The sequence below is a fragment of the Emys orbicularis genome, chromosome 1 (assembly GCF_028017835.1).
Source record: "Emys orbicularis isolate rEmyOrb1 chromosome 1, rEmyOrb1.hap1, whole genome shotgun sequence".
NCBI lineage: Eukaryota > Metazoa > Chordata > Testudines > Emydidae > Emys > Emys orbicularis.
In genome coordinates, this window is record NC_088683.1 from 352,912,579 (window position 1) to 352,938,503 (window position 25,925).

The 25,925-nt window shown below is 44.8% G+C and overlaps 1 protein-coding gene across 4 annotated transcripts in view; it reads left to right on the forward strand.

Annotated features, from left to right (window-relative positions):
• Positions 1–25,925, forward strand: part of TENM4 (teneurin transmembrane protein 4) — a 427,958-nt gene that overhangs the window by 102,387 nt on the left and 299,646 nt on the right. For 3 of the 4 annotated variants that reach the window (XM_065406791.1, XM_065406800.1, XM_065406809.1), the window contains exon 3: positions 7,350–7,559. The exons of the other annotated variant lie outside the window; for it this stretch is intronic. In XM_065406791.1, the coding sequence (XP_065262863.1) occupies positions 7,350–7,559 (210 nt within the window). The remainder of the gene's footprint in view (positions 1–7,349; positions 7,560–25,925) is intronic. 4 annotated transcript variants of the gene reach the window in all.

Genomic DNA, 25,925 nt, shown 5'->3' on the forward strand with positions numbered 1-25,925 from the left:
GGTTAGTTTGTAAATTTAATAATAAGGATGCTATGTTTCAGGTTGTTGCTAGATGTGTCTGTTTTATTAGATCAGTGAGTTTTAATGTCCTCATTACTTCCTGTACTCGTCAGAATGGTCTTGGAATTCTATATGAAAGCTCCAGCAAAGCACTTACACATGTGCTTAGTTTCAGACATTTGTTTAGGCCTTATTGAAGGCAATGGGATTTAAATGTTTTTCTGAACATAGACAGGGCCGGCTCTAGGATTTTTGCCGCCCAAAGCGAAAACAATTTTGGCTGCCCCCCCCCCCCGTTTTTTAATTACACCACCCCCAGCCCCGCCTCAACTCCGCCCCTTCCCTGCCTCCTCCCCCCAGGCTCTCAAGCCTAGGAGGGAGGGGCAGAAGCGGCGCCCGCGCCGCGGCCACTCAGAGTCTCCCCCTCCCTCCCAGGTTTGAGAGCCTGGGAGGGAGGGGGAGACTCCGAGTGGCCGCGGCGCGGGCACCGCTTCTCCCCCTCCCTCCCAGGCTCTCTGGGAGGGAGGGGGAGCAGCGGCGCGCGAAACGGCAGTTTCGCGCGCCGCGGCTGCTCGGGATCTCCCCTCCCTCCCAGGTTTGAGAGCCTGGGAGGGAGGGGGAGACTCCGAGTGGCAGCGGCGCGCGAAACGGCTGTTTTGCGCGCCGCGGCCGCTCGGGATCGCCCCCTCCCTCCCAGGTTTGAGAGCCTGGGAGGGAGGGAGAGACCCCGAGCGGCCGCGGCGCGCGAAACAGCTGATTCGCGCGCCGCTGCTCCCCCTCCCTCCCAGGCTTGAGAGCGGCAGCGGAGGTGAGCTAGGGCGGCCGGGGCACATTTTTAGGGGCGGCATTCTGGCGCCGGCCATGCCGCCCCTAAAAATGTGCCGCCCCAAGCACCAGCTTGTTTTGCTGGTGCCTAGAGCCGGCCCTGAACATAGATGAACTATGGATGTATGTGGTTCTTGAAAGTAAAGCACGTTTCAATGCTTTACTTAACTGGTGTTTGAAGCTTCTTAAAGAAATAACTAGCTATGCAGGAAAACTTAACACGTCCCTTGCTTTGCTAAGGGTATGTCTATACTTGGAGCTAGAGGTGTAACTCCTAGCTCAAGGAGATATATCCACGCCAGCTCTGATCAAGCGAGTGTGCTAGAAATAGCAGCACAGCACCGCGGCGGGAGGGGCTAGCCACCTTGAATACATACCTACCGTCTTAGACAGAAACTGTTCATAGCACACTAGCTCAATCAGGAGGTATGTCTCCTGAAGCTGGAAATAACACTTCATGTGCGAATGCCCCAAGTTACCCACTTCCTGACAAACCCTCTGAGGCAGAGGTGCCGTCCCTGCATGCCTCCTTGAGGCATGGCATGGCACTACAGCAGCTTCGCCTCAGTTCCCTCTACAGAGTCTTTCGGACACTTCAGTTATGGATGTGTCTTAGCCTCTTGGCGAAGTCACTGAGAGAGGTCAACCCCTTCCAGGATAGCAGAGTCCCTAAGTCAAAGTCCAACAGAAACACAAATCAAAAGAACCTTTGGCCCTGCTGAGCTCAGCTTTTACCCCCTTTCCTTTCAGTCAGACCCCAGCTGCAGCAGGTTGCCTTAACACCCACCAACAAGTTCCTGCTAACAAATCAAACTAACAGGGTGGCCCTGGTAGACTGCAGTCTTCAGTCAGCTCCTGGCCCAACAGGAGAACCATATGCCATGGTTGCTGCTAGTCTGCGTGCTCTCCTTCCTCCGGGTCAGTCCCCAATTCAGCTCACTCTCTCCTTCTAACCTCCCAGCCCAGCCTGACAGCTGTTTTAGGTGAAGCAGCGCCAAGCTGATTGAGCCCAGAGCAGCTCATTAACTCTTCGTGGCCAGTATGGAGTTCATATACATCATCACACTTCCAATATATGTTAGAGTTAATGCAGCCCATTTTGAATAACGTCTTGATGTCTAGTATGGTAAAGTTTCTAAGGGCCTGATTATGCAAGATGTACATTGCCTCTTAGGTAGGGTGATGATATTTCCCTATCCTGAATACGGGACACCTGGTAAAATTACCCGTATTCAAGCGAGTTCAATGGCAATCAATCAGAACTATGCAGTACGAACGTTCAAATTAACATCAGGTTGACTGAGCCCCTGTTAAAAAGAAATACTGCGTAGATGGATTGTTTTTATTTACTTTCTTATCTTTAAGGCTTTAGGGTTCACACGGGAAGGGGTGACACACACACACTCCCATACACCTCTCTCACACAGGGAAGGTGACTGACCGACCTGACCCTCCCTGCCTGGCACAAACTGCCCTCCAGGCCTGGCTGGGCCCCTGGGACGAAGCCACCTCTCCTGGTACCTGGCGCTATGTCTTCCCATAGCAACATGGGGGGAGGCACGCAGGGTCTCATGCCCCTCCCCTAGATTTCTGCCAGGGCTCACACCAGAATGTGGCCAGCAGCAGCCTTTTGGCACTGTGCAGGAGGGAAGGGACAGGACGGGAGGGGAGAGGCTTACAGCCACAGGGGAGGAGGAGTGGGGGAAGGGATGACCTGGCCTGTGTCTTTGCAGAGCTCATTTCCCGCCCCCACCCCCGCCCGTGGTGGCTGGAAGCAGCTTGTCCTTTCCTACCCCCACAGTGTTGAAAGGCAGCTAACACCTCCAGGCTGCTCCTGGTCACTGACATAACCCAGCCACCTCCTGTCCCCTGGCTACAGCACGGGCAGGAAGGGGTTAAGTCCTAAGGATGCATTGTGCACCAGGGAACCTGACTGCAGGGGTTTCAGCAAACCGGGCCAGAGAGGTGGCTCAGCAGGGGTGAGTGCCATGGGGATGGAGCAGCCCCATGCTCCCTGGGGCAGGACCCAGGGGGGGGGGGGGATGGGGCAGGTGAAGAGGGTTCTAAGCCCCTGATTGGGGGGCTGCTGTAGAGCCTGCAGGGCTGGGGTTTGAACAGGCTGGAAATTGCTTTCCCCCTCCCCCCCCCCCGCCACTCCAGAGCTTAACTGAGGGGCAGAGAGGCTTCCCCATGCCAGTGCTGTGCAGGGCTTTGGCACATGCAGGGCTTGGCTCCTCCTGGCCTGTGCCTCGGCTGGAGGGTCTTGGGCTTTCCTGGGGTGCCGGTCTAGCCAGAGGCAGTGGGGGAAGGAAGGAGCCTGCCGGCCAGGCTGTTGGTGAGCTGAGCACTCCGACCAGGGGCTGGTTCTCCGCACAGCGCTGGGAGTGGGATGTGCCTCACCAGGGGGTTATGGGGATGAAGCGGCAAAGCAGGGAGAGGACAGTGAGAGGGAGAGCACATAAAGGGCCAATGGGTGGGCAGCAGAGGCGACACGTAACCAGCCACCGCCTGGCACCTGCTCACACTCACTGGCCGCCACAGCTCGCAGTGCTCAGCCAGCACTTGCCAGAAATGGGACGGGGGGGGGGGGGGGCCCTGATGGACCAGCAGGGGGAGCAGCCGGCCCTATATGCTGCATCTTCTCCCCGCCACCAGCCTTGCACACCTATTCCCATTGTCGGCCACTGGAAACCCCCCCACAGACAAACACACTCACCATTGGTGGGCTGGCGAGCAGGGATCTGGCCAGCAGCAGGATCCGCCAGTACTGATGAGGGGGAGACAGAAAATATGGGACAATTTGCCTGTTTTTAAGAAAAAGTCGGGACACCTGCAGGAGGGCTTAAATATGGGACTGTCCCTTTAAAAACAGGACGTTTTGTCACCCTACTCTTAGGAGATGCGCCATGTTTTGCAGGATTATACCCAAATGCATAGTGTAAACGGAAGTATTGCATATTATTTGTTTTACCTTTTCCTCAGACTACGTTGTGTCTGTTTTGGGCTGTCTTTTCTCCTAGTGATAAAGCGGTTGTATACATTTTGTGGGGTTGTTTAGTTAAGTAGGGAAATAGAACATTTCTGTTAATCCATTTTCAAAGTTTGTGTTTCTTAATAAATTCTATAGATCTGCTAGAGGTCTTAGCATATCTTTCTCTGATTGTTCCAAAAATGTCTTAATCGGAAATATTGGCACATAAGTTTGCTAGCCCTCTCTGACCCAGAGAAAGTAACATACCATTCATACAGATCTATTCAAATTACATTGTTCCTGCCTCAAATCCAAAGAGCATAATTTGACTATTCAATACAAGAGGATATGTGGGATTGTTATAAATTGGTGCCAAGGGGCCCATAGTTGGAATATGGTTTTATTTTTCTGTTAGTTTCCAAATTGCAAGATTGTGCGTAATGAATGGTTATCTAGTCCTTCTGTTTTATCATTTTTTGAGGGAGAAATAGCACATGTTGCAGACAGACTTGGCCTACATGCTCTGGTTCCATAGCAACCCAGTGTTGCTGTGGATTCGTTTTGTACCAATCAATTAGAAATTTTGCTCTGGCTGCCAGAATGAAAGCATATGGGCCAAATCCTGCCCGCTTTACTCAGGCACGTAATCCCATTGTCTTTAATGGTATTACTTGGGTGAGAAAGTGAGCAGGATTTACCCTTATATCTTGGATTTCCTTCTTGCTTTATTTTTGTTAGATTATTTATTTATTTATTTGTATTACTGATCAAATTTTATTTATTAAATGTAGATAATTCTCTTTGATGAGGCTGTCAGATATGTTTGACTTATATACATAACAATTGTTGATATGTGTAATATGAAGTGGTTATATGCCCTGTATAACAAGTCATGCTGCTATGAGTTTAAATGACTGGTACACATCTTCATCCTGTAGCTTGTAGAATCCTCTGTTGCATCCATATGCATAAGATGGGGTTTTTCAGGACACACAGCAATATTTGCCGGTGACCTGCAAATTGCTGCATGATTTCAGTTGAATCTTTCATATTAAAGGTCTGATCATGTACTGCTTAAGGCACGTGTAACTCCCATTGAAGTCTGTGGAAAGTTTAGTGTGAAAGCCATAAGGGGGCAGATGATTAAAATCAGTATTGTCAAGGGGGGGGTCCACACGTTTTTCTTTTCACTAACCAATCTTTCAGTATCAGAGAAAATAAAATCTAATGAACTGCAGTATATATATATATATATAGTGTGTGTGTGTGTGTGTGTGTGTGTATAGTATAATGTTATACGTATGTGTGTATATATATATAACATAAACCATCTGACATAAACTGACAAAAATGTTGACATTTTGAATTTAGGCCTTCTTTTCAGATCATTATGCCTACTGGTCAGTCTTATTGGGCTCTAGATATACTGTATGATTATATGTTCAACGTGTGCTGCCTGACCTAGGCACAGTGAGGAGAGTTTGAGGCATATTAGTGTTACCTGGGTGAGACCAGAGAATCATTATACTCTCAAATGAACTCAAACAGAAAAAGGATAAAAGACAAAAACACCATATCACCCATCAGTGAACACTTTCACAAAAGGATCACTCCATATCTGACTTCCCAGTCCTTGTCCTCAAAGGAAACCTGCACAGCACTTTCAAATGATGAGCCTGGGAACTTAAATTCATAACTTTGCTATTCACTAAAAATCATGGATTTATGGCTTATGACAACAATCTGTACCCCATTAACCCCCCTTTTTGGTCCTGTGACTGCAGGGGTGTTAACAGGCCACTTCATACTGAAAAGTCCTTTAGAATATGTTAACTACTTATGCTAAACCAGTGGTCCCCAATGCAGTGCCCGCGGGCGCCATGTGTGCCCGCCTACTGACAAGGGAGCGCGGCCGCCGGAGAAGCAGCCGCCGAAATGCCGCCGAGAAGCGGCAACGTCAAGAAGTGTCGCTGCCGAAATGCCGCTGCTTCTTGTCGGCATTTCGGTGGCGACCCTTTTGATGACGCTGCTTCTCGGCGGCATTTCGGTGGCGACGCTTCTTGACATTGCCGCTTCTCGGCGGCATTTCAGCGGCTGCTTCTCCGGCGGCTGCGTTGTTCGGCGGCTAGTCGTCCGGCGCCCGCCACACTGAAAGGTTGGGGACCACTGTGCTAAACAATCTGTTTCACCTTGTATTTAGCTGTGACACTCTGAGTACCTTTTTCAGACCTGAAGCATAGCTCTGCGTAGCTCAAAAGCTGGTCTCTTTCACCAACAGAAGTTGGTCCAGTAAAAGATATTACCTCACCCACCTTGTCTCTCTAATATCCTAGTACCAATACAGCTACAGCAACACTGCAAACAACATTATGTTTAATAAGAAATACTGTGCAACCATGATGTGGCATGTATTTTTGTTATGGTCAAGTAAAGCTTTTAAAAAACATTTTTTTTAGAAAGTTTGACTGAGTTTCCATGCTGATTTTTCAGCACTGAGAAATTTTCATGGATTTCTCATGATGATTTTTCAGTATTTGGAAAGTGTGACAGATTTATCATTATTACTTTCATAGGATGTGTTTCAAGGAAAAAAATCAGTGTTAAATGCATTGTCCTGTATTTTAACTTATTATATGTTTGTGTTTATATTCCCTCTGTTTTTAGTGATGTACTGCACATATTCAGACATCAGGCTTGAATAAATATAACAGCCTTTCTTTTAGTCACTTGGGATTTTTGATTTGATTGTTTTGTTTGAAAATCTGCTTGAAATATTTTTGCTTTCGTTAAGTATTAAGATGCAGATCCTGCAAACTCTTTGCAGTGTGTTTGCAGAATTGGGGCCTAAATACTCACTTTGGGCCCAATTTAACTTCTTTTGAGATCAATAGGAGCTTTTCCTGAGTCAGGAGTGGCCCAATATAAATACTACTTATTATACTGCCTCTCTCTTGACTTCATGAAATTATACTGTCTGGATTTACTTGTATTCTAGCCTGTTGCTAGTCAGTTTCATTGGTGTGCTGACATGCACTAGCACATCACTGCAGCGTTCGAGTCTTTCCTGCCCCCCTTTACTCATGTGAGTAAGGGCGCTTTGGGTTATAAACAGTACAGAGGAATGATTACATCCAAACCAAGAACGGTTCTGAATAATTGTTAAGAAATCACAAAAGCATATCTAGTGATAAATTTAGTAAAACTTGAAAAAAAGGCTAAATTTGTTGATAGTGTACATTTCATTAGAGACATTCGTTCTACATTAGATTGGAAATTACAGGATTTGTAAGAAGCACACTGTACAACATATTCATATTTAAGTGTATGTATATGTGTCTATATATATATATATATACATAAATATAGAGACATGCATATGCAGTGTGTAACTTCACACACCGTGCATATTGACACATATGTTAATAAATATGTGCAGTATGTCCTGTTTTTGAAAGTCTCCCCCCCCCCCCACTGTGCATGTTTTCTGTTGATTTTCCTTGTGTGCCTTATAAATTTTTATTTTTCTGTCTGTGTTTGTGTTTGTGGTTCACAGGTCCTCCTTTGCATTGTTCATCTGCTTCATCAACCCCTATTGAGCAGTCCCCTTCCCCTCCCCCTCCCCCTGCGGCCAATGAGAGCCAGAGAAGGTTGCTAGGCAATGGTGTGGCCCAGCCAACCCAGGACTCTGACTCTGAGGAAGAGTTTGTCCCTAATTCATTCTTAGTTAAAAGTGGCTCTGGAAACCTCTGTGTACCTGCCAATGGTGAGTTATTCTCTCTACCTACTTTACTGCTTGCTTGTTTTACAAGTTGTGTGTGGGCCTGTAGGATGCAGGTTTGGTTTGTCTCCTGGACTTTGAATAGTAATTCACCATGTGTTTGATGACTTTCTGCTTCAGTTTTACAGCCACTGTGTGTGTTGTTTTAAACTCCTTGTGTTTCCTGTGGATTGTGTCCTGGTATCTCTGCTGAACGAAGCATTGCTGTGCTGGTTAGAACAAATCACCTAACTTGAGACAGCACCTGAGCCCAGCTCTGAAATGCTAATTGTGGTTGAGGCAGCCCTGCTGAAATGTCACACAACTTCCCGTTAGTGTTTTTGCTGCGGGACAGCGTGTCAGGCAGTCTGTAAAACTTTCTGTGTAAGTTCTGTGCATGGATGTCAGGAACGTTTCCTTTCAGGTGACCAGTTCGGAGATCAGATGCAATTCGGGCTTTATGAAATGTTTACTTGGATTGAATTGTAAACAGGCCAGGGGATTGTGTCCTGAAGGACTTTCAAGTCGATGAGAAACTTTTCACTGGGTCTGCTTTTATGGTTTCGCTGGGCCTGCCACTCTCAGATTGGTACAGATGTGAGACAGTCTCAGTGGCTGCATTATGAGAGTACAGATGTAAAAACTAATGTCTAAAGCCTCAGCCTGCATGTTTTAACCCAAATATGAGTTGTGACAAGTGACATGAGCACGTTACCTTCACACGCACAGGCCAGAAATATGTTATGGATCCACATTTCTGCAGGTAGCCTTGATAAATTTCCTAAGGGCAACATACAAAAGCAGCAACAGGACCCTATCCCACTAGGTACTGAATGCTTCCAACTCCCACTTATCTCAGTGGGAGCCACCCAGGAAAGGGATCCCACTAAAAGGATGAGGATGTAAAGGAATGCGAAGGAAATAAAATGATTTGCTTTACAACTTCGCATCCTAAAGACAATGACTTGTAAAATGGGAGACAAAGCTCATTGATAAAGCAATGTTAAATTTATCAAGGACAGTGCAACCTGATGTAGTGCAGATACCAGTCGGGAAACAACAATGGCAAGTCAGCCCACTGCTATCCAGTCAGAGTGATAATTGCAGGAAGGTTTGATTTATGGGGGTGAAGCCATTCACAGACATCTACCAAAAAAAAAAAAAAAAAAAAGTGAGAGGTTTACAGCATCTGGTAACAACTTAGCCCCATTTCAGTTGAGCTTTTAAGGAGGTTTCCTAATATGGTGTTATTTCAAAGGAAAGGGAAAAGTTTGACATTGAATTAATTCCTCCCCTCCTCAGCTTCCTCTTTCTTCTTTTTCTTGCATTTGCTATGGTAAAAACTAACTTTCCTTCAGGGCTTTTCAGTGGAGAAGGTTATCTTCCGTGAATTGTCATCATAAGGAGAACAGGGGGAAAATACAGTGTTGCATTCATTCAGGAAACTGCTTAAAATTCATATCCTCCTACCTCCCTTCATTCACTAGTATAGTCAAGTTTGCACTGGTGTGGATGACCCTTTAGTGTTCACAGTAACACAGTGAATGGTGGTTGGAGACAAAAGCTGCCCAAACTAACATCCTCAGTAATTCTTATATGATCATAGTCTATCTATCTGTCCATCTATCTGTCTCAACACCCTCTCCAGGTAGAGAGAGAGAGCGATTAAACCCCTTAATCTCTTCTTTTACTAATTAACTGAACAATAGAAAAAGCATTGTTCAGAGTCTACAGTGAGTTGATGACATTATTGTATTATTGATGTGCTGGTGAGTTAGTGAGACTTTAGGCTCTTCAGCTGTCTGCTTATTTATACCCCTCCTCTCCTTGCATCAGTTTGTCGAGGCTTTACATTCCCCAGGGCCTTCTTTGTGTGTAAAAATTCTGCAGGTTGGTAATAAATATGTCCCACACAGAGACAGTGTGTCTGGGGTCTCATTTGCTTGGTGACTCGAGTTGTTCAGTAATGAGAGGTGCAGGTAAATCCAGCACATTTGTGACCTGCTACGATGTCACCATCACTCTGCTATCAGCAAAAAACAAAGGTGACCTTTGAAAGCCTCATTGACTTATTATGCATCCTATCAGCCCATAATCTGGGAGTTCACCTGAATGAGAAGCACAGACCATACAAGTCCATCATGTCTAAAATGCTAAGGCTCTTCTGACCTCTCTAAATGGATTTAATTGCCTTGGTTCCTTAAAGTTCTGTTTCTATGAGGCTTAGTCAGCATAGACTTTAAATGACAAAGGCAGCTCTTTATGTCCCCTAAAAGGGGAAAATTAGTAAAAGCTTATTTTGGTTAGGACTAAGTTTAATACAGTTAGAGCACTCATTCTCTGTGTATAGTGGCTGTCTCAACAGCAGGACTGCCTGGGAATGCCTGCCTAAGGATTTGTGTTGCACTTTTTAATTGATCCCTGCTAGGTTTTCTTTCCACAGCTGTGTAAACTCAGCTTTAGAGGAGTCCATCCAAAGTAAGTAACTCCCATGGAGCTGCTGTTCCAAATCCCCATGTAAATTGCAAATATAATGCACATGGAACAAAAGATATTTTTGAAGATACATTAGACTATTCTTTATCTGAGTTTCACTCCATCGAAAAAGGTACTAATGTAGTAGTATTTTGGGGGGAAATGTTCAACTAAAATTTCAAATTAATATTGAAGAACTAAAGTAGTAGGTAAAGACCCACAGATTTTCTTTCTTCAACATTTTATTTTTGTGCTCCATATATTGCAAACCCATCTTTTCTAATTAAAATCAAAGCGTAACCCCATATCTCTGTTATTAATAAAAAACTAATAACAGAAGGAATTTTCAAAATCAAAATCACTTTTCACTTTGCTTCTTATTCATGTGAACTCCCAGATTCCTATAATCTTTTGAGCCATATTTTCGAAAGTGACTGGTGATTTTGGGTGCCTCAATTTTTGGGTGCCCAACTTGAGAGACCATAAAAGGTCCTGATTTTTGGATAGTGTTGGGTGGTCAGCACTTCCTGAAAATCAGGCCCCTTTAAGGTATCTCAAATACCTTTATGACAATCTAAGAAAAATCAACTACACCAACATGCTGCCTAACAAGCAAAGAGGAACATTATGAGATACCATAGTCAGAAATCTATCTATTTGTGGTACTTTTATGGCCCACATAACTATAGTATCTGAGGCCCTTGTAATCTTTATTCTGTTTATCTTCACAACACCACTGTGAGTTGGGGAAATGCCGTTATCCCCACTTTACAGATAATGGGGAACTGAGGTATAGAGAAACTAAGGCCCACATTTTAAACATTATTTAGGGTTTGCTGTGCTCAGCATTGCAACACCTAACTGATTTAGGATCCTTGATCTCATGAGATTTAGGCTCCTAAATCAGTTAGGCATTACAATGCTAAGTGCAGCAACGTCTAAATAGCTTTAAAAATCTGGATCTAAGTGACTTGCCGAAGGTTACACAGGAAGCCTGTTGCAGAGCAGGGAATTAAACCTGGGTCTTCCAACTCCCTAACCACTGGACATCTTTAGATATCTTTAGGTTTTTTGTTTTTATGAGTTATATAAAGCCACCTAGGCAGATAGGAAAGACAGATGAGGATACAAGAGAAAAAACATCTGCATAACCTGCCACATCTGTTCAGGAACTAAGATGGGGGTCCACATTTTTTAAAGTCACCTCTGATTTTGAGCCTCTCACTGTCTGGGTGCTAAGCTTTAGGGATCATGGGACAGAGCACGGATAACTCCAGTGGAAGTCAATGAGAATAGCAGGGGTCTAAAGATGGTTATCCAGAATTAGGCCCCGATCCTGAAAGGTAGCCCGCATGGGTCTGTGTGCCTGTAGAGAGCCCCCCATGAAGTCATTGGGGCGCTGTGCAGGCTCAGAAGTCCATCTGTTGGAATAATTTACAGGATCAGGGTCTTCCAGGCCAGTTTTGAAAATTTAGACCCAAATGTCTTTTTGAATGCTTCCTGACTATTAGTACATCACTGTTTGCAATGCTGCTTGTCTTTACTGCCCACTCCTTTGCACCAGTCTTGTTTCATTTGCTGTCAGTGAGGACGTTACTTCACAAATAGCGACATCACACCATCTGCCTATGTCACCCAAGGTGAATGTAGAAGAGTCATAGAAAAGTCCTAGAAAAGCTAAGGGTAGGATTCACTCTGGCACAATGTTATTATACCTTTAATGCCAACACTGCATCCAGTGCTGTGCAAGGCATAGACAACACAGTCCCTCCCTCAGCAAGATTTTGCAATCATTGAAGTCAACGAGACTGTTCACAACATAACGTTAAGTACATGTGTTAGTCTTTTAGGGTCAGAGACTGAGGGACTGGGGCAGCTCCAATTGAAATCAATGGGACTCTTTCCATTGATTTCAGTGGGATTTGGATCAGGCCCTACAAGCCGCCTCTCCTTCAAATCAATGGCAAAAATGTTTTTTTCTCTTTAGACAGTTACAAGAAAACCGATGCTCTTCCCCTCACCAGCTGTCTCAGTTCCTGTAGGTCCCACAGTTTTACTTAAGATTAATTTGCTCCCCCTTTCCGATTCTTCGGTCTAAGCTAGGTGCTGGGTCACTTTACAGCGATAACACTTGCCTAAAGCCTACCCTTTGGTCACTTTGAACTGCGGGAATAGAGACCGGAGTGGCTTCACATGCTGCCACAAAGCTTTGTTTTCCCGTCCCTCCGAGCCGCTTGCCTTTTCTGGGCCGATGTGCAGTGTGAAGAGTTCACTCAGTGTAACCCTTCGGGTATGTCTACACTGGCAGAGTTACAGCGCCGCTCAGAGAGCGCTGAAGGGACACTGCTGTTGTGTGTTCACACTGTCAGCTGCCTGCTCAATAGCGTGTTCACACTTGCGGCAGTTGCAGCGATATTCGGAGCGGTGCACTCTGAGCAGCTATCCCACAGACCAGCTCTTCCTCTTCTGCCGCTAAGAGTTGTGGGAAGGTGGAGGGGGTCGTGGGGCATCCTGGGTCCTGTCCCAATGCCCCATGATGCATTGCTTCGCATCCCAGCAATCCCTATCCTTCCATCCTCATTTGGCGCCATCTTTCAAAGGTTTGTGTACTGCGCGCCCTGCCTCTTCAGTCTGCAGGAATGGATCCCGCACTGTTGACCAATATGCTGCTTGCTCTCACTAACATGTCACAAGTGGCAGTGGAGTTATTCCTTAAACTACAAAGGCAAGAGGAGTTCAACATTGATCTCACCAATCTCAGTAGCTACAACACAAGATTGCTTGTGGCATTCACGGAGGTGCTGACCACAGTGGAATGCCGCTTTTGGACTTGGGAAATAAGGATTGAGTGGTGGAGTCATATCGTCATGCACATTTGGGATGATGAGCAGTGGCTCCAGAACTTTCGGATGAGGAAAGCCACATTCATGGGACTGTGTGATGAGCTCGCCCCAGCCCTGCGGCGCAAAGACACAAGAATGAGAGCTGCCCTGTCGTTGGAGAAGCGTGTGGCGATTGCACTGTGGCAGCTGGCTACTCCAGACTGCTACCGATCGGTTGCTAACCAGTTCGGAGTTGGAAAGTTGACTGTTGGACGCGTGTTGATGGAAGTATGCTGGGCCATTAATTGTATCCTGCTCTGAAAGACCTTGACTCTGGGCAATGTGAGTGACATTGTGGATGGCTTTGAACAAATGGGCTTCCCTAACTGCGGAGGGGCGATAGATGGCACGCATATTCCAATTCTGGCACCAGACCACCTAGCCACCGAATACATTAATCGGAAGGGGTATTTCTCTATGGTTCTGCAGATGCTTGTGGATCACCATGGGCGTTTCACGAACATTAACAAAGGCTGGTCCTGAAAGTTGCATGACGCACGCATCTTTCGGAACACTGGCCTGTTCAAGAAGCTGCAGGCAGAGACTTTCTTCCCGGACCAGAAGATCACCGTAGGGGAAGTCAAAATGCCCACTGTGATCCTGTGAGATCCCGCCTACCCCTTAATGCCATGGCTTATGAAGCCATACACGGGGCAACTTGACAGCAGCAAGGAATGGTTCAACAACAGGCTGAACAAGTGCAGAATGACTGTTGAGTGTGCTTTTGGCCGTTTAAAGGCCCGTTGGTGCTGCCTATATGGGAGGCTGTACCTGGCCAATGACAATATTCCTATGCTTATAGCTGCGTGCTGTACGCTCCATAATATTTGTGAAGGGAAGGGTGAAAGCTTCACTCAGGGATGGATCGCTGAGGCTCAGCGTCTGGAGGCTGAATTTGAACAGCCAGAGACCAGGGCTATTAGAGGGGCACAGCGTGCGGCCATAAGGATCAGGGATGCCTTGAGGCAGAAATTTGAAGCTGAATTCCACTAATATTTGTTGCTATGCTCGGGAGTGCAGTGCTTGTAATGCTAGGAGATGACTGTGATTGGTGTAGATGATGCACTGTGAAGGTTTAAGAAAATTGCCTGTTGCTTCGCAGGGCTCAGTTTGCTTTCAGTTAATGGAATAAAGATTGCTTTCAAACCAAAACAATCCTTTTATTAAAAAACAACAACTGGAGGAGAGAGGCAAACAAAAAAACACATCAGCACTGTGGAGGATGAGGGAAGGGAAGGTCCCAGTAGGAGGTGGGGTCCCAGGACGGTTAAAGATTTGTCTATGTCCAGGTATCATATGCAACCTTGTCCTCTAGAGTACAATGGAGCAGGTACTGTAGTTCAGCAGGGCTAAGCTGCAGAGGGATGGGTGTTGAGTGCAGTGGGTACTGAGAGTCCGCAGTGCTGGACTGTGACGGGGTAGGAGTGGAATGCAGCGGGTACAGACTGGAGCCAGGAGTTTAATAAGAGTGTGTTGGCGGTGTCTGGGGGGCACATGGGAAAGAGTTTTGCGATAGTGGCTGCAGGGGAAGGCGGGCACGGAGCTGCTCAGTTTGCAGTGCTAGTATCGCCTGGAGCGTGTCCACTTAGCACTCCATAATGTTTAAGAGCCGCTCTGTGGCTTCATTCTGGTGCGCAGCATTCTCCTTTCGGTCCCTCTTCTCGCTGTCCCGCCACTCCTTCAATTCTTGGTTTTCGGCCGCACAATGCATCATGACATCACGCAGAAAGTCACCCTGTTCCGCCGTTCAGACTAGGCATGTGGTGGTACGTGCATCATATAGACACAAGCTTTCTGTAACCCTCCTGCCTCCAACAACTCGCTTCAGCGATTCCCAAAATCAAAGCCACTTACCAGGGGCCTCCTCTCCTGTTTGCGCTTCGCCAAGCTCTGACAGCTGTGACTGGGTAGCCTCCTCCGGGGTAGAGAAGAGCTCCTGGCTGCATGCATCTCTGGCCTCTGAGTCATCCTCTGCCTGTGGGTCCCCATCCCCCTCCTCGTCCAAGATCTCCTTCTCCTGGCTTGGTCCACTCTCGACTGGCACGTGAGCCACCGAAGTATCCACAATGGCCTTCGCAATGGAGGTGGGGTTGCCACCGAGTATCATGTCCAGCTCTTCGTAGAACTGGCAGCTTGTGGGTGCAACACCAGAGCGGCGGTTTGCCTCCTGCGCCTTGTGGTAGGCGTTCCGGAGCTCCTTCACTTTGACCCTGCATTGCAGTGTGTCCCGGTCATGGCCCCTTTCTGTCATGCATCGTTAAATCTGTCCGTAGGTATCATAATTTCTACGGCTGAAACGCAGCTGGGACTGGACAGCCTCCTCACCCCAAATGCTGATGAGGTCCAGCAGCTGGGGATTGCCTGGTGCGTGGAGCAGGCAGGGCCACCTGGAAAGATGCGCTGAGACCACTACCCGCTTCACTGAGCAAACAGGAAGGCGACGTTGAAAATTCCAAAGGAATTTGAGGGTTGGGGCTCACGGTTGGTCACCTGAGGGCAGGGCAGTAGAGTTCAAACCGATAACCAGAGAGGCAAGAACAGGCATTGTGGGACACCTCCTGGAGGCTAATCACAGCACTGTAATCGACCAGGGTGTCTACACGGGCACTGTGGTGCTGTAGCCCTGGCGCAGAAAGCTGTACACCTCTCATCAGGGTGGTTTTTTTACAGCGCTGCAACTGCACAGTTTCTGCGCACTAAGTGGCTTGGCAGTGTGTACACCTCGGGAGTTACATCACTCAAAGCTGCTTTACTGCACAAAAACTTGCCAGTGTAGACAAGGCCATAGAGTGTATTTATCTGCAGTGTTTATCACTGAGGTGCTAAAGATCAGAAAACTTGTTTCCATCTCTAATTTACCTTCCCAGTCCCTCTCCCCTGCTCCCTCAAACATATTTCCTTAGCCCCTGCTACAGCCAGCCAGCCAAGTCCCTCACACGTGCAAGCTAAAGGGGTAATTCATTTCAACCTCACTCATGGCTTCTCAGATCCTCCGCTGGCGCAAAGTGGTGTAGCTTTATTGAAGTCAGTGAAGCCAATTTATGCCAACTGAGGAACTCTTCCTGAGGATCATATTAGTTAAAGACAGAAAAGTCTTTTATTATCATTATTATATTATTTATTTATTATTTGTTTCTTTTAGCACCCAAGATGTGTAAGGCACTTTCCAAACAGAAATACAACAGATTCTCTGCTCCAAGGAGATCACAGCTTCAGATGCATCTGTGATTATGATCATTATTTTTCATTATATGTTTAGATTCATCAATGTGTTTGGTGCTGTGCTAATGACAAATATACAGACAGTCCCTGCGTCACAGCACCTGATCCAAAGCCTACTGAAGACAACTGAAAGACTCCTATTGACTTCAGTCTGTTTTGAATCAGGTCTTGTGTCTCTGAATTTGCAGATAGAGACGTGAGCTTAAATTTAAGCATGTTCCATTGAAGTCAAACACCCATCTTTTTAACCATGTGCTTAAGTGTTCACAGAATCATGGTTTAAAAGATAGTCGCAAAGAAAACAACATTCAGTGGGGAACCCAAAATAAAGGAATAATTAAAGGATTTAAAAAATAATTGTACTTTGCGAGACTCTCAGAAGTAGTGAATGTTGAGGGATTTGAATGAGAATGAGAGAACTTTTGAGGACTTTGATAATGTAAATAGTAATTTATATTTTGCAATCTAATTATTAATAATAAATCCACATTATATTAAATCTTCTTTCATGTAAAAACTAGATATCCCCTCCCAAAAAAGACCTACTAATGTAGAGTCCATTCTCTGTCATCATAGTGAGTGCACAGGCAGTATGTCCTGGTACTCCAGTGTTTCCCACTGCATTACGTGTATTCAAAATAAAATGAATACTATATAGCAGCTTACATCAAAGGATCTCAGTGCCCTTTAGAAATATATATTTAAATTAATCTCCCAGCATCTCTGTGAAGTAGACATGATTCATGATCTTATAAGATGGGAAAGTGAGGAACAGGAAGCCAGCACTTTTTAAAGCATCATGAAGAGAGCTGGTAAAAAAAAAAAAACTACAAAAATGTTTGAATAATTTTCTTCACTGTTTTAATTTTTATTTATTGTGAAAAATATGTTTTTTCTCATTTTTTAATTTATCATTTTCCATTTTTGAAATAAGAAATATATTTTAATAATTATTTTTGGTCAGCTTAGTCACATGATAGGTTTTGTTCCCAAACATTTTATTTCAAAATTTAAATGCAACTTTTTTGAAAATTTCAATAAACATTTTAAATAAGATAGATAAAAAAATTAGTGAACATTTTCAAAAAATTATTTTTGCCACAAAAAGTTGATGTAGAAAAAAAGAGGGTTTTTGCCCCATCCCATTCAAAATATTTTGACTAACTGTAGACACTAATTTTGAGCACTCCCGCTGTTGGATATCTAACCTGAGGCACTTTGGGCTCGATTACTAGTGTTACTGAACATCTCCATTGCTCAGTTACTTCACTGAAGGCACCCCAGATTGGTAGACACATCTGAAAATGTTGGGCCTAAGTGATCTGCTAAAAGTTGCACAGTAAACGAGTTGCAGAGAAGCAAAGCCTCTTGATTCCCACCATTTGTCTTTACCATAAGACCATTCTTCCTTCAATCAAGAGAAGGGCCGTAAACTGCCAGGAATGGGGAGGATCAGATCATGAGTTCTTTCCTTCTCCAGTCCCCCTACCAAAGGGGGAGAAGGGGATAGAGCCTGTCCTGTTGAGTTTTTCCTCCCATTCCACGCCTGCTACCAATGGAGAATGATTAGGACAAGTCTAGCTTGTGAGCTGCAGAGCTTTTATAGGACATGAAGCCCTAAGTGGCCGCTTGCCTTGCTTTTGCTTAAGGTTGTCCTGTGTGTTAGGTTTGTATAATGAGATGACTTGTTTAAAACTGGAAGTTGTTTGGCTTAAGTATGAGCCAAAAATAAGAGGCAACACACTCAAGTCATATGCTCTAGGGCCTGATCCAAATCTCACTGAAGTCATTGGAAGGCTTTTGGTTGACTTCATGAGGCTTTGGATCAGGCCCCTATTGTAGCGAGGGTCAAATCCTGACCCCACTGAAGTCAACGTGTCATCAACAAAAGGAGGGTTTGGTCCAGAGTGAACAACCTGAATGCTGAATGAACGGAAGGTTGTTTTCCTGCTGATACTAAACATCACTAATAGAATAAGAACAAAGTTATGACTCAAAAATAACAGGAGTACTTGTGGCACCTTAGAGACTAACAAATTTATTAGAGCATAAGCTTTCGTGGGCTACAACCCACTTCTTCGGATGCATATAGAGTGAAACATATAAAGTTATGACTGTCACATTCAATGTAGGGGAGCAGTAAAATGAGATCTATCCAGACTAGTAAAAAAACACACTGAAACAGTTAAAGCAGATTTGTAGCACTGTAGCTGTGATAAAACCATATCTCTGTGTAAGTAAATTTACAGAGGAGTGGGGTTGTTTTTCTTGTTTTAACGCAAGCCAGATTGAAATGTGTACATGACGGAGTCCCACTCAGAGGAAACACAACTGGAACAAATTATATGCATTCAGATTTGTTAAACTGAATTGGCAGCAGAAATATTCCTAGTAACCTGAGCATTACAGCAGCATTGGTATAGTTAAAGTTATGTCAGCATTTTCATTAAAAATCTCTGCTTTCACAGATTTATATCTGCAGTAAAAATTAATTGTGGGCTGAAACTTGACAAGCTGTGTAGGGTCTCATCTCAGAAGAAAAATTTTTGTTTACAAAATTGAAAAAAACAACAGCCCCTATTTGATGGCTTAAAATATCAGAGCACAAACAAAAATAGCCGTGTTTTGGCTTTGATGTTTGTCTATATTCAAAAACTGCTTCATTTCTTTGAACATGTAACAATTAAATGCTCAATAACATCTCACTCCAAAGACGGAATTAATCGCTACGGTATTAAAGAAAATGAAATATTAATGTACTGCCCGTTTGTTACTTAGTCACCACAGGATCACCAGTGTTTTGACCTACATCAGGTCATACTCGTAGAAAGAGATTGCTGGGAGACGCCTGACTAACACGAAACACGGCTCAGAGTAGAATAGATCTCATTGGAAGGTCCTTCTCTGAACAGCTGCAGAAGGGCAGTAAAGCGAAGGCAGTGTTCTCTAGTGGTTGGAGCAGAGCACTGGGCGTCACAAGTCGTCTGAGATCCATATCTGGCTGTGCCACAAGACTTCCTGTGTGACCTTGGGCAAGTCACTTCCCTTAAACAATCTGTACCTCAGTTTCTTCATCTGTACAATGAGAACATGGCAAGTCAGTTGCAGGACTGGGAACATAATCCATGGGCTTGATTCTCTTCTCACACTCCTTTTACAGCAGTATAACTCAGTTAACATCATTGAAGCGCTCTCTGGTTTACATTGGTCAGAATGAGAGGTGAATCAGACTCCATGTCTCTTTACTCCCAATCACAGGGCCCTTAAGAGGGTAGATTATTGTTTTTGTAAATGTTTCCAGATTCTTGGATGGAAGGCACCTATACAAGTACCAAATATGAGGGTTACCATATTTAAGGTTTTAAAGAAGAGGACACTCCACGGGGCCCTGGCCCCGCCCCTTCCCCGTGCCCGGCCCCGCCCCAACTCCGCCCCTTCCCCGTCCCAGCCCCGCCCCAACTCTGCCCCTTCCCCAAAGTCCCCGCCCCAACTCCGCCCCCTCCCCTGAGCGCCCCACATTCCCCCTCCTCCCACCCAGCCACGAGAAACAGCTGCCTGAGCGCTACCGGCTTCACGGTTTGCCAGGCAGCCCCCAGACCTCCAGACCCTGCGCCCCCGGCCGGGCGCTTCCCCTCCCGGGCTCCGGCTGTGCTGGGGAAGTGCCCAGGCGGGGGCGCAGCGGGTCTGGAGGTCTGGGGGCTGCCCGGCAAACCGTGAAGCCGGTAGCGCTCAGGCAGCTCGGCTCTTCAGCTACACAGAGCTGAGGTGTCTGGGGGGAGCAGCAGCAGCCGCCGCCGCAGCGGGGAATCCGCCTGCAGCTCGCAGCCTGCCGGAGCCGCTCAGGTAAGCAGGGGACTGGGGCAGGGAGGCCGGCATTTTCCCGGACATGTTCGGCTTTTTGGCAATTCCCCCCGGACGGGGATTTGAGAACCAAAAAGCCGGACATGTCCAGGAAAATCCGGACATATGGTAACCCTACAAATATTACTGTGTTATTTAACATGTCTAAGCCTAAACCTGAATGGGTTAAGGGCCTCCTAGGAGGTGTTGTGTGTTCTCAACTCCCATTGGGTTGTGTGTTCTCTGCACCTGGCAGAGTCATCATAAAGGTCTTTGAGACCTTCAAATAAAAGCCACTATAGAATGGCAAAGTATTATAAAATACCGTGAGGAGTTTGGTGACTATACGCTCACAGCTGCATCATGTTTTTATAGTGAAATTGATCTCCGGTTGGGAAGGAATTCAAAGTTTTTGATACCTTCCTCCATTAGTTGTTTTCAAGGCATAAGCCTCCATTTTAAAATGACTCTGAGACCTTTGAACTTTATTTATAAACTGAAATTTGCTAGCTATTGTAGGCCACTGATTGATTTGTAAGAGAGAGGAAGCCAGGAATAGCTTTCCCTGCAAACTATCTGTTCCGTAGAACTAAACATCCAATAACTTCCCAGCCTCAGGGGATGTATCTTCCCCTCCTTTCTATTATTTTCTGTGGTTTGCACTGTCATTTGCCATATGTATTATGACACACTATTAATCTCAACCCGCAGCTTGAAGACCTTCATGTGGCTCTCTCCAGTTAAGAAATCCCCAAATAAAACAGGGATATCTTTACATATCAAGGATGAAACTTCACAGGGGTGTTTGTGGAGGAGAGGAGGGGAAGGCGGAAAGTTAACCCATTTGAAACAGTTCATTGGAAAAATGGCTCCTACGGCTGCAGAATGTTTGGAGGATCATTTCTGGAACACTGACGTGAGCACAGTGATACTCCTAGGTATACCCATGGGAACCACACTGTATCTCTTAAAGTTACTTACTATGTGTGCCTGGGTGCAAGCACTGTGGTAGTTTTTGTCAAGAGACAGGGCAATAGTCACCCATGTATATAACAGCAGGACCAAGTTCATAGTCCCCATGCATGGCACAGAAGATACCTTTAATCTAGGAAGGAGTTATACGATAGATTGTCACAGTTCCTTAAGAGTCAGTTGGGTTAAGCCTTTGAGGACTGCAAGCATAAGTATACATGCCTCATGTAAGCAACCATTTGTCTTGCAGTTTGTAAAATGTTTGAAGGGTTAGCAGGATTTTTGTTCGTTTGTTTTTAATTCCCATCATCTGTAATTACACTGAAGACCCTAAATGCCTCTGAATAAGTTGTTATTGTCTCTTTGACTAATGATCCATGGTACGCCCACATCTTGAATACTGCGTACAGATGTGTTCTCCTCATCTCAAAAAAGCTATACTGGCATTAGAAAAAGTTCAGAAAAGGGCAACTAAAATGATTAGGGGTTTGGAACGGGTCCCATATTAGGAGAGATTAAAGAGGCTAGGACTTTTCAGCTTGGAAAAGAGGAGACTAAGGGGGGATATGATAGAGGTATATAAAATCCTGAGTGTGGAGACAGTGAATAAGGAAAAGTTATTTACTTGTTCCCATAATATAAGAAGTAGGTGCCACCAAATGAAATTAATGGGAAGCAGGTTTAAAACAATGAACAGCAACCTAGAGAGCAGGCGGAATTTCGAAGAAATTACAGCACGATAGACCACATCTTCACTCTAAACCAACTACTAGAGCGTTCAAGGGAATACAAGTTCCCTTTGTGCATTGCCTTCGTGGACTATGAGAAGGCGTTTGATAGCGTGGAGACTAACACCTTTCTTGAAGCTCTTTCAGAACAGGGCATCAGCGCAAAATATATCACATTATGAAAGGAAGCGAATTCTGGCTGCAGCACAGATATATTGCTGTTCGATACTCCCCTCCGAATCCCCATCGAGAAAGGTATGAAAAAAGGAGATACAGTTTCACCAAAATTATTCACAGCCTGTCTTGAATTGGTCTTTCGACGAGCAGACCTGAAAGGCGGGATTAATATCAACAGCGAGCGGCTAAACCATCTCAGGTTCGCAGATGATATAGTGCTGATAGCCGAAAATACAGTCCAGCTTGAGAGAATGCTTAAAGAACTGAACGCGAAAAGTAGTCAAGTCGGATTAAAAATGAACCAGTCGAAAACTAAATATATGAGATTGGATGTTCTGCCAAGAACCCAAATAAGTCTTGGAGGAGAGCAGATCCAAGAGGTCGACAAATACGTTTATTTGGGCCAGGAAGTCAACATGCGCCACGATCAGAAAGGCGAACTGTTGCGCAGAAAAAAAGCTGGATGGTGCGCATTCAACGACATCAGGGACATCCTCCAAGGAAAGATCAGCAAAACAACTAGTGCGAATCTTTTTAACTCGATCGTGCTTCCAGCGATGCTATATGGCAGCGAAACATGGTTGCTGATGAAGACTGAAGAACATCAACTGTCTGTCACACAGAGGGCAATGGAACGAACATTTTTGGGCATTTCGCTCCGCGATCACATCCCCAATGAAATAATTAGGCAGCAGTCTGGAGTCCGAGATGATGTTGTTGAAAGCAGGCTCAGCAAAATGTGGTGGGCGGGACATGTGGCCCAACTCAGTGACAACAGATGGACTGCAGCTATATCTGAGTGGTATCGGCGAGAACTGAAACGGCCACGCGGTCGGCCTCCAAAGAGGTGGGATGATTTCCTAACAAGGAGATATGGACAAGAATGGCGAAGGATGGCCAGAGCGAGAGAAGATTGGAAGACGTGTTGTGATTGGCTCAGTCTTAACTGATGAAGTCTACGCAGGTTTAAAACAAATAAAAGGAAGTTCTTCTTCACACAGCGCACAGTCTGGGGCACCTGGCATTGGCCACTGTCGGTAGGCAGGATACTGGGCTGGATGGACCTTTGGTCTGACCCAGTATGGCCGTTCTTATGTTTTTATGTTCTTATGATTGGCATTGATTTAAAATCCACAAAATCTTGTAATGGTTAAAGCGTGGGAATATGAATCAGGAGACACAGGTGCTATTCCCAGTTTCCTTTGTGACCTGGGGCAAGTCACCTAACTGCTCTGTGACTGGGTTGCCCATCTGTAAAATGAGAATAACAGTTAACCATTGTTGCAAAGTTAGCCATCTTTGCTATCTTTGGATGAAAACACATTGTTATTATGCATGCACTGTACTCTGATGGAGGCGTGTCCAAGCTGTAGCTCATGGATTCTTACTAATGATTTAAAAAATGCATTCATGTTTAAAATAAGGGTGGCCCTCAGTTCCTGACATTGTTGAGGTAGCCCTCAGTGTCACAAAGTTTGAGCATCCCTGCTCTAATATCACCATTAGGTCCTTTGTGGCAATTCATGGGGGATATTTTCCCTTCTGCCTCTTTTATAATTAAACTTACTAAAAAGCAGAGAAATGTAACACAAAAGAACCAATCTACATCATAAAGCTGAAACTGATGTAACTGATGTAAGCCAGGCATTTAATACATTGCATTCTTGTTTACAAAATATACCAAAGTACTGTAAGCTCTGATGGGGTTATATAACAATTAACTGATAAGCAACATTGAAACCAAGAGAATCCATCTTACTTTAAGCATTTAATCCTGATTCTGCTGCCTTTCCTCACGCTGAGCAGTGGTTCTCAACCAGGGGTATGTGTACCCCTGGGGATACACAGAGGTCTTCCAGGGGGTACATCAACTCATTTAGATATTTGTCTAGTTATACAACAGACAACATAAAAAGCACTAGCGAAGTCAGTACAAACTAAAATTTCATACAGATTTGTTTATACTGCTCTATATACTTTATCAGTGGTTCTCAAACTGTGGGTGAGTTTATTTTAATGGGGTCGCCGGGTCCAATGTTAGACTCGCTGGGGCCCAGGGCAGAAAGTCAAAGCCTGAGCCCCATTGCATGGGGCTGAAGCCAAAGCCTGAGATTTTAAGTGAGGTGAAACTTAGTGTACACAAGACAAATCAGATTCCTGAGAGGAGTACAGTAGTCTGGAAAGGTTGAGAATGATTCACGTTGAGTGTCACTCAGTCAGTAGTATTTCTACTGATAAGGTACTACTCAGTGTAAGAAAGTGGAGCTGGGACTTGGTCACTACTTCATATAGTTCCTAGTGTATAGCCCCTCAGGAGAGTGGCAGTACCTGGAAATGAAACTGGAGGCCCTATGAGATGTGGCAAGGGTATAGGGGATAGGCTCATTAAGTAGACGAAACGCTGTGGTACTTGTTTCACCCTGTTCGCTTATCCACCCTTATGCAATCTACCTGGGTTGTTGACTGCAGACAGCTAGCACCTATTTACTCAGAATATCCTGTTCATTCTGGGCTTGTTCTGAGCTTTGTTTTGTCATCCCAGCGTCCCATAGACCTGGGATCTATTCCTGTCTCAGCCACCATTCCTCATTCAGCTGTGAGCAAATCACTTAACTTCTCATTGCTTCAGTTTCCCCATCTTTAAAATGGGTGTATTGTAATAACAACTTACCTCACAGGAAATGTGAGATTTATTACATTAGTGTTGTAAAGCATTGTGGAATTATCAGATGATAGGTGCTATATATAATCCTGTGTCCCTTATATGCATGTTACTTATTATTGTCAGAGCGTGTTTTGCTGTGGTATTAGGCTCTGTATCATTATATGTATTATTACAAATCATTCAGCCATGGCAGCACAGGACTTGGACTTTAGCTTCTCCCACACAAGTGGAGAATTGAGTTTTGTGACATGGTTCAAAAAGATAAGGTGGCAACACATGCCTCATTAGCATGACAGCTATGATGGTGGATAGGAGATCTAATAAATAAAGTACCCCAAGACCTTGGAGTGCTTCATAGGTAAAGCTAACAACTACAAAATCAGTGATTTTGATACATTAGGTGGTAATGAAAGAAGCACAGCACAGAAGTGGTGTGATCAGATGATTTAGTTATAGCTGCAAATCTGGTTGAGGTGTTGTGGCAGCATGAGGGAACACAGAGCATTGTATAAGAAATTCAGCATTAAGCCTCTTGCATTAATCGATGCATGGTGATTCATGCCCGTGTGAGGGTTGTGGCATTGATATGGGCTACGGAGTTGCTTATCTTGGCAAATCTAGATCTTCTTATTTTCAAGTTCAGCGTTAAAGCTGACTCTTGGACCTTGATTCTTCCCTTAGCACCAAAGCATTACCAGGGAGTCTCTTATCACCCTACCAATGCAAGATTGCTTCTCACATAGTAGATTTTGCAAGAGTTTTGTGAAGTCTAGCTTTAAACAATAGGACGTCTACCGCTTCCCTTGAAGGCCTGTGCCACAACCTAATATAGCTCAGATGTTTTCCATGATAGTTGATCTGATTTTTAGACTTATCTATTTATTCCTACTTGTACCACCCAAGCTATTTCCCACCCTCAAGTTTGAAAGATGCAAATTCTTGTATGAAATTACCAAGCCCCCACTCCACGGGGTAGTTGCTTATCCAAATTATACATATTTGCTTCATTTGTTCTTTCCTCATAACGGTACTGCCTGATCATTTTTATTGCTCTTTGAATTACATTGTTTTTCTACGCATTTCTACTATTGCAGATCAGTGCAGGATGATACTGTTCCATATGTGGTGTTAATACTTAAAGAAAGAAGGATCAAAAAGGATGAAGGGTCAGGGTCAGCATGGAATTCCATTGTTTTGTTCATTTGATACTATTTTTTTAAAGAAAAAATTATTAGGATCAATACAAAGAAGTAGCAAGTAAGAGAACTCTTAGCTGACATTAGGGTCAGCATACTGTATACTAAATTAGAGGTATCCTTGCAGTATTGCCTTGTCATGCTTCCAATGCACAAATGAAACTTGAAACAAGTGGTGGGCTCAAAGAGTAATCACTTCCAGCCAAAATTTGCTC